Genomic DNA, 14248 nt, shown 5'->3' on the forward strand with positions numbered 1-14248 from the left:
AGTCGTTCATAAAGGAGCCGATTCTCTCGCGAATCGCCCGTCGCTGCTTAGGAAGCTTTCCTGTAATTAAAGCGAAACCAGTCATCTGCCTGAGCCATGCAATAGCCAGAGCTCAACTGCTCTTAAACTCCCAGTTAAGATTTCGCCGGTAAGTCTGATCTATTTTACATTAATATACATCCGCCTTCTTTCAGTACGAACAGAACGACAAAGCTGCTGTCTTCTTGTTTGGCCATTTTATGCCGAGCCGGAAAAAAGGACAAGGTGGAAGACATTTTCTCTGTTAAACCCTGATCCTCTTTCAGGAGGCTGTGTTTGCGTGTGTGAGCAGAGATCCGCGTTATGCATTTCTAATCAGCATTGCTTATGTTCGCGTCAGGTTTTTATCCAGCTGCAAACATCCCACGCCTTTCAACCTGAATCTCATCCAGATGCAACACCCATCATCATCATCATCATCATCATCATCACCATCACCTTCATCACCTGCCATTCCTGATTTCCTATGTTAATGGCTTCATTTTTGCTTGGGCTTGTATTTTATTTGCACTGTTTTGTACAAAATTTACACAGTTTATATTTTTATTCATTCATTCATTCATTCATTCATTCATTCATTCATTCATACTAGTCAGGGTCATGGTGAATTCAATGCCTTTCCCAGGAACACTGGGCACAAGGCAGGTGCCCTGTCCATGGCAGGGCACCACATACACTCACATTCACACACCCATGTAGATCTAGGGGCAATTTTATTATATCCAATCCACCTACTGGCATGTATTTATGGGAGCGGCTGTGGTTCAGGTGGTAGAGCGGGTTGTCCACTAATCATAGGGTTGGCGGTTCGATTCCCGGGCCACGTGACCCCACCTGCCAAAGTGTCCTTGGGCAAGACACTGAACCCCAGGTTGCTCCCGGTGGCAAGTTAGCGCCTTGCATGGCAGCTCTGCTACCATTGGTGTGTGTGTGAATGGGTGAATGAGACACAGTGTAAAGCGCTTTGGATAAAAGTGCTATATAAGTGTGCCGTTTACCTTTTATTTGTGAGTTTGGAGGAAACTGGAGAACCCAGAGGAAATCCACACAGACACAGGGAGAACATACAAACCTCTGTACAGACCTGTGTACAGGGTCGAACCGGTGACCCTGGAGCTGTGAGATGGCAATGCTGCCCTGTTGTATTTTTGTTCAATTTATTGTTTATATTTACAATATAATGTTACTATTTATTATGTTATACACTGGGATGTCAGTTTATGAGGTACATCTACTTTGCATCAGCCATTACCCAGGTAAACATATAGGTGCAATTACTCACTGATTTGTACTCCCTACACATCAATACATACCACTGTCCAGATATTATTTGAGTGGCCCATTTTCAGCACAGGAAGGATCCTAGTATCACAGTAATATGTTACCTGAACACATTCACCCCTATGAAATATTTGGAGTATCCCCCAAGGGTGCGTCTCAAATAGCTCCCTAGCTCGCTATGTCGTGAATCAGTATATCGTGTGCACGAGTTCGGGAACTGGTAAGGACCCTGACGCACTACACATTGGGACACTGATGGCTCAATTTCCGGCGACATGACTACGTACTCGCGTTGTAAAACGTCACCACTGGTGTTTATCAACAACAGGCAGGACCGATATCCTTCTGACATTATATTTTATATAAATGTGTTAGCACACACGCGTTTCTGCCATAGTAGTTCAAGCAGGATCATAGGCTAGCTAGTGGATTACAAAAAATCATTAAACACTTAAAGTTGTTAGAGTCAAATAAATCGTACATAGAACGTCAAATAAAGTAAAAAATCGCCGACGTAAGTAATCATTTGAGAGCTACAGCAACGATAACAAGATAGTTGCATTTGTAGTCTAAGTTGGCTAAGAGTTCATCCACTATTTTTTTTTTAGCTGAGAGGCTTCAGAATAAATGATGTCATTTCCAGTAAGGGAACATACTGAGCATCGATGCTCCCTGGTGTTTACGGTGCATTGTGGGATTTTTTTAGGGAGCAAATGTTCCAGTGCACTGTCCATTAGGAGACAGCCCTGAAAATGAACTAAATCACTGGAATGTTTTTTTGTTGTTGTTGCTGAATAGTTTGTTGGAAGTGATTCAAGTAATAATAATTGAATAATAATATTTATAGTAGTAGTAGTAATTTGTTTCATAATTTTAGTTTTTCGATACAGACTTATCCTGCTATTTTATGAAAGTGTTTATGTATAACTGGTGTTATAGAGCCAACCGATGTCTTTTCCAGTGCATGTGATGTAAACATGCAATCTGTAGAATAACAGTAAATACCTTGGCTACATTAGGCTCATAGCGCTAGAGCAAAAGTAAGGAATTATTTCTTAAACAAACCAGCCTAAGGAGTTGGCATTTATATAATAAATCATGTCTTTCTCTGACACGCAGGAAGAAGCAAAAGGATGTCCACCCCAGACCCTCCGTTAGGCCCATCCCCTGGTCCTGGGCCTTCTCCTGGGCCGATGATGGGGCCTGGACCCTCACCTGGATCCTCCCATGGCATGATGGGCCCAAGCCCAGGACCCTCCACCACATCTGGTCACGCTGTCCCTCAGCAAGGAGCAGCTGGATATACACAGCAGGACAGTATGCATCCCATGCACAAAGTAAGACCACAATACATGTGTTCGGATTATATTTGCATTTGTAGAAAAGCTAAAACTCATGTCAGGTAAGTTTTTGTTGTCATCCCGTTTAAACAGTATTTACGTACACTGGGATGATATTTTGTGCTAATTATACCTGATAGAAGGTTATAAATTGTGTGCAATGAATGTATACGTGTGTGTTTGTGCAGTCTCTGGAGGGTCTGCATGAGAAGAACGTAGGAGAGGACTCTCGCTTTGGTCAGATGAAAGGTGTGTCCATGAGAGCAGGTGGACATGCTGGCATGGGGCCTCCACCGAGTCCTATGGACCAGCACTCCCAAGGTAAAAGCCATGTATTTGTTTGAGATGATGTGAGATGATGAGTGATTTGAGAATTCACTATATTCCTATTATATTCATCAAGCTTGTAACTACATACCATTCCAAGTACTTTCACTGTAGTCACTGTATAATAGGTTTTTTAAACAAATAACTGAATAATCATAAGCAGAGAGTTCAAAGGGTTAACATTATTACTTCTGTTAAGTGCAGAGGAGAACACCTAGGGCATTCCTGGCTTTAGAGAAAGCTTTGGGAATTTCGTTTGTTTTATGTCATAGAAATATTATGCTGTATGTATTTAATGTGTGACTATTGCAGTATTAGTCTCATTTCCTTGCTAAGGTTTTGGCTGGAAATGAAAAGTTTCATATCTAAAAAATACGGTTATTGATTGGTACTTGATTAGAGCAGGAGCTGGACAAAATGACCATCTAGACCAGCACTAAACATTCACCATCGAGTTGCAGTGAAGAAACAGTTTCAGTTATCTGTTTTATATATAAAATAAGGTAATAGTCTCTTTCCGCTGCACTTTAAGGTTACCCCTCTCCATTGGGCTCCTCGGATCATGTCTCCAGTCCCCTCCCAGCCGGCGCCCCTCCTACCTCCGGGCCTCTCCTTTCCTCTTCCTGCACCTCCTCCAGTCCACTAGAGGGCACTGACTCCCAGCCGAGCCGCTCTGGGGCTCAGAGCAACACACCCGGATCCTCCGCCAACCCGACACCCTTTAACCAAAACCAGTTGCACCAGCTTAGGGCACAAATCATGGCTTACAAGATGCTGGCACGTGGACAGCCTCTCCCCGACCACCTACAGATGGCAGTACAAGGCAAGAGGCCCATGCCAGGCATGCAGCAAGGCCAGGCCATGCCAAGTCTGCCCCCTGGTGGAGGAGGAGGGCCAGGTACAGGTCCCGGACCTCTGGGTCCTAACTACAGTCGAGGGCATGGTGAGCAAAGTTCTGATGCTCTAAACTGTAATATTAAAAATATAAAAATTTTAACATGCAAATATTGAAATGTTAAAATAACTACTGTGCACCCTCTTGCTTTTCCACATTTTGTGATGTTACAACTTGGAATTGAAATATTATTTTGATACTGATATTTTGCCCATTCTTCTTGGCAAAATGAATGGAGACTATTTAATGTTTCAAGCTTCACTGCAGATTCTCAATCGCATTGAGGTCTGGGCTTTGACTGGTCCATCCTAACACATATAGGTTCTTGGTTTTGAACCACTTAGGGCTTAGGGTTATTGTTCTGTTAGAACGTGAACCTCCACCCCACTTCCTGGTCTATTGCAGACTGGAACAGGATTTCTTCAAGGACTGCCCTGTATTTGGCTCTAGCACAATTCATCTAGACCCTGACCAGTTTCCTATTTACTGCTAATTAAAAACATATACAAAACAGGATGCTACCTCCACCATGCTTCACTCTGGGGTTTTTTGTTAACTGGTTCCATATCCATGGCGGGTTATGAAATGTGCTTGCGTAATTTGTGTTTAATGTTTTATTTATTTGTAAATAATTTTGCTAGCTATATTTCCCCTCCACTTATAACACTTGGACTCGTTTGTGCAATGACATATAATCCCAATGAGGTCCATTTCAGCTCCAGTTTATAATACTACAAAGTGTGGTAAAGTTTAAGAGGGGTGAATAGTTCTGCAAGGCAGTGGATGGGATGCGTATTTGAAGTTGATTTAGTGTGTTTTAGACATATAATGGAGGAACATAACAATACTATGTAATAAGTACACTGAGCATTTTGCTTCACTGCGGTCCACTGTGGTAACTTAAGTAAAGGTTCAGTGTGTTCTGGATGCTCCGCAGTGTTGAGTGGTCCCAGTGTGCCCCCGTCTGGCCCAAATGCAGTTCCCCCTGCCAACGGGCCACCAAAAACCTGGCCAGAGGGTAAGACACCTTTACTTTTATTTAATAACACAGTTATTATAGGGAGCAAATTTATTACTTGTTGAAAACTCAGATTACATTTGACCTTTTTACTTGCCATGTTGAACTGTTTGGTTAGGGAAGCTATTAGAGTACATTTTAAACAAATTTTTAAAACTGTAACAAATGATAAGAATTGAATTGAGTTTGTTTTTTTGTCGTTTGCAGTTTTAATATTAATATTTTGTATCACACTCCTGCTCAGAACTGTACGCAGACAAAAAAAACAAACAAACTATAAAGCCTGAGTCTATAACATTTCTAAGGATATGAAAGCTCATCTAAATTCTTCTTTTCTGTAGGTCCCATGGTGAACGCAGCCACGCCTTCTAATGCCCCACAGAAGCTGATTCCTCCACAGCCCACTGGCCGCCCGTCTCCAGTGCCGCCTTCTGTGCCCCCTGCTGCCTCCCCAGTCATGCCCCCTCAGACTCAGTCTCCTGGACACCCGGGGCATTCGGCCCAGCCGGCACCCACAATCCCGCTGCACCAGAAACACAACCGCATCACTCCCATGCAGAAACCCTGTGGCCTGGACCCTGTGGAGATCCTGCAGGAAAGAGAGTACAGGTATGGGATAGGCTTCTTATATTATTAAATTAACATTGCATATTGTTCTACGTTTCACATAAAGCCCAGTAGTTACCTGAACAACAAAAAAACTCAATGTAGCTTTTTGTAAAACGGTGTTTTTCATCAGGCTTGAAGCACGTATAACACACCGCATCCAGGAGCTAGAGAATCTTCCAGGCTCACTAGCAGGAGATCTGCGTACTAAGGCCACCATCGAGCTCAAAGCTCTCCGACTGCTCAACTTTCAGAGACAGGTGTTTGTCTTAGGCAGTTCATTGTTCAGAACGTACTTGTTTGTTTATTTGTGTTGTGTTTATTACTAATGTAGTAACTAAACAGAAATTCAAATGCGTGCGTGTGCGCACATGTGGTGTAGCTGCGTCAAGAGGTGGTGGTGTGTATGAGGCGCGATGCGGCTCTTGAGACGGCTCTGGATGCGAAGGCTTACAAGCGCAGTAAGAGACAGTCCCTGCGAGAGGCTCGCATCACAGAGAAATTGGAGAAACAGCAGAAGATCGAACAGGAACGCAAACGACGGCAGAAACACCAGGTAAACAATCAACACAAACGCAGCAACTGCATTGTTTACTGCATTAGTTAACACTGAGAAATCATAAACATCAGCATTTATAAACCATAAGCGACATTAGCAGAGTAGCAAACTAAGTTAACACATGTATTAATTAATATTTGTTTCAATGTTTATTCCATCCATAACTAAAAGATAACTCTACAAGAATGACCAACAAATTCAATTACAGTATGTTCCTATATGATAACTTACTGCGCTCTGGTCTCCAGGTGTAAATATTGAAACTTACTTCAGCCTCATTTTTGAATTTTGCCACTTATCTATACATACACATAAAATGTTTAGTATGCAGTAGAGGTCGAACTAAGTTGGGCGGTACTTACCTGCCGATAATCAATACTGAATGAAAACATAATACTCAAGGTAAAATAAATTGCTGAACTTTAATACAAACATAAACAGTACTGACTGTTCCATGAAAATGTACTGTACTTTTTAAAATGAAATAGATATATTAATATTAATATATATTAACTATTAATAAATATTAAAGTAAATAAAAGATATAAATCCAAACTGAACTGAAAAGTAACGCACCAAATAACAAATAAAAATAGAGACGTCCAAAATAAATTTGAAAACCACTTCGAATAACACAACTAAATTTGTCAGTGATAGTTTTTATTTCGCCTCTAGAGGCCGCTCTCGTACTGTGTAATGACAGCGGACCCTTCTCAGCTGCTCCACAACAGACGCAACTGAGGAAAACTATCGGTGTGGATTTTTTAACCGATTGGTTATCGGCGCCGATTAATCAACCTCTATTATGCAATCTGAAATTCCATTGGCTGATTTCTTGTTTTCTTTCAGGAATATCTGAACAGCATCCTCCAGCATGCCAAAGACTTTAAGGAGTACCATCGCTCCATCACAGGAAAGATCCAGAAGCTGACTAAAGCCGTGGCCACGTACCACGCCAACACGGAGCGAGAGCAGAAGAAAGAGAATGAACGCATTGAGAAGGAGAGGATGAGGAGACTGATGGTGAGGAGAAAGATACTCACCTTTTCACAAACACACTGATGATACCATACACTCCAATTATGTCAACAGAGTAGCATTAATATGCTGAACACCAAGTGATGCTCAAACACAATCTCCCACAAACAACTTCTTCTGCTTCACTCTCCAGGCAGAAGATGAAGAGGGTTACAGGAAGCTGATCGATCAGAAGAAGGATAAGCGTCTGGCCTACCTGCTCCAGCAGACCGATGAGTACGTCGCCAACCTGACCGAGCTGGTTCGGGCTCACAAGGCAGCCCAGGCTCTCAAGGAGAAGAAGAAGAAGAAAAAGAAGAAGAAGAAGCTGGAGAATGCAGAGGGGCAGCCACTAGCATTGGGACCAGATGGAGAGGTAGACGAAAGATTCGTATGTTACAGCTTAACAGTCAGCGCGTTTACATGGACAACAATAATCCAGCATCAACCCGATTAAGACGATACTCTGATTAAGAAACTACCATGTAAACAGCAATTTTTAATTACCTTAATCTGATTAATGTCATACTCGAAGTAAACACAAATCGAATTAAGACAGGTGGAGTACTCCTGTTTTAGTCACATTATGGACGTGTATTACAGACATGTAAACACCTTAATCGCATTATTAACGCCGTGTGAGAGTTTTCACCGCATTTTGCGACAGGACACGATCACACACGGCAACGCTCAACCGTTTTACGGCAAACAAGAGAGCACGGCTGCGTCCCAAACCGCGTAGTCACCTACCACACAGTAGGCGAAAGACATGCATATAGTGGGCGAAATACATGTATTTCGGCTGCTATACAGCAGTTAAGTACGAGGTTTGGGATGCAGCCCACGGCTTCAAGCGGTCGTCTATTTGCACGTACAGCATGACAAATAATTAACCGCACTTGAAGTGTTCGTAAAAATTTTAAATAAAAACTGTATGTTGATACGTGAAATTCTGGAGGGACGTCGGACGGCGTGGCGTGGGGACGTAATAACGTGTGCTGTTAATCGAACTATGTTCTATAACAGGGGTTCCCAAACTTTTCCAGTTCAAGGCCCCCCAAATGGTATTAACATTTGACCCAGGCCCCCCTTTTGCAAGATCTCTTTAAAACACATTAAAAATACAGACTTCTGAATATATATCCCCCTTTTTTATTAATAATTACGTCTGACATCTTTATATTACATTACATTAGGAATTGATCGTGTGTGTGTGTGGGGTTGTCTGAGAGTGAGAATTTATTTTTCACACCAAATTGTTGAGGCCCCCCGGGCGCCCCCTGGTGGCCCCCACTTTGAAACCAATGTTCTATAACGTAAAACGGGTACATGAAAGGAGTATTCTAAACGTGACTCATGTAAACACCTTAATCATAATATTGTCTTATTCAGAATAAGGTCAGTAATTAGATTACGGCTGTCCATGTAAACATAGTCAGTGTTAACAGTGACTATGTTTACACGGACAGCAATAATCTAATTATTGACCTTATTCTGACTAAGACGTGTCCTGTCGCAAAATACGACGTTAATAGTGTGATTAAAATGTTTACATGTCTGTAATGCACGTCGATAATGCAACTAAAACAGGAGTACTCCACACGTCTTAATTCCATTTGTGTTTACTTCGAGTATGACTTTAGCCGGATTAAGGTAATAATAAATTGCTGTTTACATGCTAGGTTCTGAATCAGAGTATCGTCTTAATCGGGTTAATATTGGATTATTGTTGTCCACGTAAACGTTCTGATTAACATTTTCTCAGTGTCTGTTTGTTAGAAACTACCATAATGAGCAGTGAATAATAATTACATCGATGACAGTAGAAGATCTAATGTTCTAAGTTCAATTCCAGAATTTTGAACAGTTGAATTTATGCGGATTCCTTGTTGAGCTCCTCGACAAATACGCTACACATTTTACCTATGGATACCATATTAGAGATTTATACAAGATTGTGCAACCGGATGAAGTTGTTTGAAGTAATTGTTTAATTATATAAAGACTTGGACAAGCTAATGTTAAATGCTAATGTTAAATGACTCATCGTGTTCCTCATTCAGTGACTGTAGTTATTGAATAATGCATGCTAGTTACTGAATAATATGCTTTAAAAATGACTAAGTAATAACCAGAGAATTTAAGGAGTTGAAATAATATATGAATTTTTTTTTTTATTTCCTCTGATTTGAATCTGGTCTTATTGCACTTTAAATATAAATAACATTTAATGTGATGTTGTTTTAAATTTAGCACATCGTGATTGAGCATCTGTGCACCTTCTTTCCCTCATAGCCGCTGGACGAGACGAGTCAGATGAGCGACCTGCCTGTGAAGGTGATCCACGTGGACAGCGGGAAGATCCTGAGCGGAGTGGACGCTCCTAAAGCGGGACAGCTGGACACCTGGCTGGAGATGAACCCTGGGTGAGAATTTGATAGTCTGGCCTGAGGGTTTTCACTCGCATAGCTGGGTTTATAGAGGGATGGCATTGTTCTGAAACATTGTTCTGTTTTTGTTTGTAGATATGAGGTGGCTCCGAGATCAGACAGCGAGGACACGGGTTCCGAGGAGGACGAGGTGATGCAGCTAGTGGCGTTGTTTATGTATTATGTTGAAACTATTTTACAAGAAAGAACAAAATACAAATCCACTTGTAATGCGTATGCAGTATATTATTTACAGTAGGGCTGTAAAATCTTTTTTGAATGTCCATTCACATTCACTACAACTGTTTTTAATATTCGAATGCGGTTGATTCAGACAGAGCGGACTGTAGTAGTGCTGGACTGCGTGTTTGTATTGCGTAAACAACAGAAAGTGCAGGTTGGTTCACTTTCTTAAACAGAGAAAATCATTAGGCAATAATATATTTTTTTTTATCAACATTTTTTTTAACCATCATTCTCTCAGATTTTTTTTCCACTTCAGTTGTACATTTTTAAGTATACGTTATTTTTATGATCCATCGTCTTCACCTCTTATATATAATAAGATAGATACAGTGAGGGAAAAAAGTATTTGATCCCCTGCTGATTTTGTACGTTTGCCCACTGACAAAGAAATGATCAGTCTATAATTTTAATGGTAGTTGTGTTTGAACAGTGAGAGACAGAATAACAACAAAAAAATCCAGAAAAACGCATGTCAAAAATTTTATAAATTCATTTGCATTTTAATGAGGGAAAAAAGTATTTGACCCCCTCTCAATCAGAAAGATTTCTGGCTCCCAGGTGTCTTTTATACAGGTAACGAGCTGAGATTAGGAGCACACTGTTAAAGGGAGTGCTCCTAATATCAGTTTGTTACCTGTATAAAAGACACGTGTCCACAGAAGCAATCAATCAATCAGATTCCAAACTCTCCACTATGGCCAAGACCAAAGAGCTCTCCAAGGATGTCAGGGACAAGACTGTAGACCTACACAAGTCTGGAATGGGCTACAACACCATTGCCAAGCAGCTTGGTGAGAAGGGGACAACAGTTGGCGCGATTATTCGCAAATGGAAGAAGCACAAAAGAACTGTCAGTCTCCCTCGGCCTGGGGTTCCATGCAAGATCTCACCTCGTGGAGTTGCAACGATCATGAGAACAGTGAGGAATCAGCCCAGAACTACACGGGAGGATCTTGTCAATGATCTCAAGGCAGCTGGGACCATAGTCACCAAGAAAAGAATTGGTAACACACTACGCCGTGAAGGACTGAAATCCTGCAGCGCGCGCAAGGTCCGCTGCTCAAGAAAGCACATATACATGCCCGTCTGAAGTTTGCCAATGAACATCTGAATGATTCAGAGGACAACTGGGAGAAAATGTTGTGGTCAGATGAGACCAAAATGGAGCTCTTTGGCATCAACTCAACTCGCCGTGTTTGGAGGAGGAGGAATGCTGCCGATGACCCCTGGAACACCATCCCCACCGTCAAACATGGAGGTGGAAACATTATGCTTTGGGGGTGTTTCTCTGCTAAGGGGACAGGACAACTTCACCGCATCAAAGGGACGATGGACGGGGCCATGTACCGTCAAATCTTGGGTGAAAACCTCCTTCCCTCAGACAGGGCATTGAAAATGGGTCGTGGATGGGTATTCCAGCATGACAATGACCCAAAACACACGGCCAAGGCAACAAAGGAGTGGCTCAAGAAGAAGCACATTAAGGTCCTGGAGTGGCCTAGCCAGTCTCCAGACCTTAATCCCATAGAAAATCTGTGGAGGGAGCTGAAGGTTCGAGTTGCCAAACGTCAGCCTCGAAACATTAAAGATTTGGAGAAGATCTGCAAAGAGGAGTGGGACAAAATCCCTCCTGAGATGTGAGCAAACCTGGTGGCCAACTACAAGAAACGTCTGACCTCTGTGATTGCCAACAAGGGTTTTTAAACCAAGTACTAAGTCATGTTTTGCAGAGGGGTCAAATACTTATTTCCCTCATTAAAATGCAAATCAATTTATAACATTTTTGACATGCGTTTTTCTGGATTTTTTTGTTGTTATTCTGTCTCTCACTGTTCAAATAAATCTACCATTAAAGTTATAGACGGATCATTTCTTTGTCAGTGGGCAAACGTGCAAAATCAGCAGGGGATCAAATACTTTTTTCCCTCACTGTAGATATAGATATGTCTTTACTATCTTTCTAATCTTGGGGGTAACCAGATTTTTCTTTGAAATGTGAAAGAGACTTTAGAGGTTGAGGAAGAGAAACATACCGCAGTTCTGGAAATTCTGTAGTTTTCAGAACAATACATAGTAGACAGTGTCAAAATTTCTTGACCCACCATACATACATAATTAATTAATTAATTCACTATTTAGTGTATAAAATAATGGTGCCGTTGAGTGTTTGTTGAAAACTTATCCACTTATGTACTTTTACTCACTTTTAGGGCACATAGTTAGAAACTTGGAAATGTAAATATACCAAATTAAGAGAAGTAACATTCATTTATTCTGAGTCAAGCATCATGCAAGAAGAGTTCATTAGTCTGCAATGATAGACATATGTTTATTGACTAAAATGGGATTTTTTTGCTTCCATATACAAATACATCGAGTAAAACAGTATAAATGTTTGATTAGTTATCATACTGACAGCTTCAATACACATGGGACCTTGTGAATAATAACACAACACCCTCTTTAATTCTATAGAGAACTGGTTCAGAAGTTTCACATAACAGGTGGAAAAAAAATATCTTACGGTTAAGTGTGTTAACTGTTAGGTTAAAATTCCTATAACACTCTCAGCTGTAATGTTGATGGTTTGCATTCTTCCTGACTGAAGGAGGAAGAGGAAGATCAGCCCCAGCCATCACAGGCTCCTTTGGAAGAGAAGAAGAAGATTCCAGATCCAGACAGCGAGGATGTATCAGAAGTGGACGCTCGTCACATCATTGAGTAAGAACCCCTTGGATGGGAGCGACCTGAATAGAAAGCACTTGGATGATTTAAATATAATTGAATGTTGTGTGTGTGTGTGTGTGTGTTTGTTTATTTTGTAGGCATGCTAAGCAGGATGTAGATGATGAGTACGGCGGTGCTGCGTTCGCACGTGGCCTGCAGTCGTACTACGCAGTGGCTCACGCAGTCACTGAAAAGGTGGACAGACAGTCGTCCCTGTTGGTCAACGGGCAGCTCAAACAGTATCAGGTAAAACCAGTGTGTGCCACTTTCGTTTAGTCTTTCACCACCTACACAGTGTTCTTAAAAAAGTGTTTCAGGTTCATTTTCATTTCAGGAATCAAACCTACTGTGTATCTCAATACATAACTTGGAGATAACCAGTATTACGGTTATTACTAGAGATGCACCGATACTAAATTTCTCAGTCGATACCGATAACTGAGTGATATCGGCCGATACCGATAACCGACACCAATACTTCTGCCTTTTATGCCTTCTTTTAAATTACTAATAATTAAATCCACAATTCTGAAGAAAATGCAAATAAAAACTTTATTCTCTAAATTTCAACAAGTTGTTTCACAGTAACTGGTCAGAAAACACATTACTCTAATTAACATGAACACATGAACTCAATTCTGAAGATTAAAGTAAGATTATTACCTTATTGAATGTTATTCATTCATATTAACATTGACTGAATTCTAAAAAACCTCCTGTTAGTCTCACATTCACTCTCCACTAACAAAAACACTTCTACTTCATTACTGACATCAAACTGGTAATATATAATATCAACTTTTTTATATATTAACATTAACTGGATATGAAATATGCTACGCTACAAATATATTTTTCTGTGCAATATATACTTTTTTGTCAACTCAGCTTAATTTAAATCTTTCAATGGTATACTGGCGCTTTAATTAAGCGTGAGCAGCTCGGCAAATTTGTTTTTTAAAAATTAGACTCGACGCCGAAACTCCCGCTTCACTCCTGCTCACTTCCGGTGTAAAATTTTAGCAGTGCAGAGCTTACAGAGATTACAAACTTCAGTTTTGTCATCATTCCACACAAGAGACATCTTCTTTACACACAGCACGGAATTTATGTGTTTTCCCGCCCTCTTTTCATGGACAGGATATAATCGGCCCTGATCATCGGATGTTTTTAAAAGGATGTTTTGCGTCCGATGGCCGATGGTGTGAAAAATTGCCTTTATCGGCCGATATCGATACATCGGTGCATCTCTAGTTGTTACGGTTATTATTTTAGTCACAGCTGTAAGTCTGCTCACTTGAAATGAAAAGGGTTCTCAGAAAACGAATATAAATATTAAGAAATATATCTATAATTGTAAATGTTAAATGTAATCTAATGGCATTTACAGAGAAATGGGAAGTGCTGTTAATATGTGACACCGTGTTTCAATTCTACACCTGAATGAGTGTGAATAGAAAGCTCTATAATGGCTCGAATAGATTAATATTACGGTATATCGGGGCAACGAAAATCCAGAAGCAGTGAGGCAGAAATCATAATGAAACATGTGTGTGTGTATATAAACAACCCATTCTGAAAAGTAACTGGCAGCAACACTTAGCTAACTACTAAATGCCAGAAGACGTTCTGTTCAGCTAAGGCTACATATTGCATACATACGTATATTACATAATTAAGCTGGTAGATGAGGCTATAACGTTATGCTAATATATTTTTGTCTGGTAAAACTTTTTCTAGCAAGCTAGGCTAGGATGATTTTGA

At 40.7% G+C, this 14248-nt stretch overlaps 1 protein-coding gene across 4 annotated transcripts in view; it reads left to right on the forward strand.

Moving 5' to 3' along the window:
• The window catches only part of LOC108273301 (transcription activator BRG1), a 30798-nt gene continuing 16550 nt past the window's right edge, over window positions 1-14248 (forward strand). For all 4 annotated transcript variants that reach the window (XM_017482462.3, XM_017482464.3, XM_017482465.3 and 1 more), the window contains exons 1-14: window positions 1-148; window positions 2440-2657; window positions 2849-2981; window positions 3520-3930; window positions 4820-4900; window positions 5242-5509; window positions 5640-5766; window positions 5889-6062; window positions 6915-7088; window positions 7237-7458; window positions 9378-9508; window positions 9608-9662; window positions 12366-12478; window positions 12583-12730. In XM_017482462.3, coding sequence (XP_017337951.2) covers window positions 2454-2657; window positions 2849-2981; window positions 3520-3930; window positions 4820-4900; window positions 5242-5509; window positions 5640-5766; window positions 5889-6062; window positions 6915-7088; window positions 7237-7458; window positions 9378-9508; window positions 9608-9662; window positions 12366-12478; window positions 12583-12730 — 2241 coding nt within the window. In that variant the 5' untranslated portion in view covers window positions 1-148; window positions 2440-2453. The remainder of the gene's footprint in view (window positions 149-2439; window positions 2658-2848; window positions 2982-3519; window positions 3931-4819; window positions 4901-5241; window positions 5510-5639; window positions 5767-5888; window positions 6063-6914; window positions 7089-7236; window positions 7459-9377; window positions 9509-9607; window positions 9663-12365; window positions 12479-12582; window positions 12731-14248) is intronic.

Source organism: Ictalurus punctatus, chromosome 12 (genome assembly GCF_001660625.3).
Source record: "Ictalurus punctatus breed USDA103 chromosome 12, Coco_2.0, whole genome shotgun sequence".
Taxonomy (NCBI): domain Eukaryota; kingdom Metazoa; phylum Chordata; class Actinopteri; order Siluriformes; family Ictaluridae; genus Ictalurus; species Ictalurus punctatus.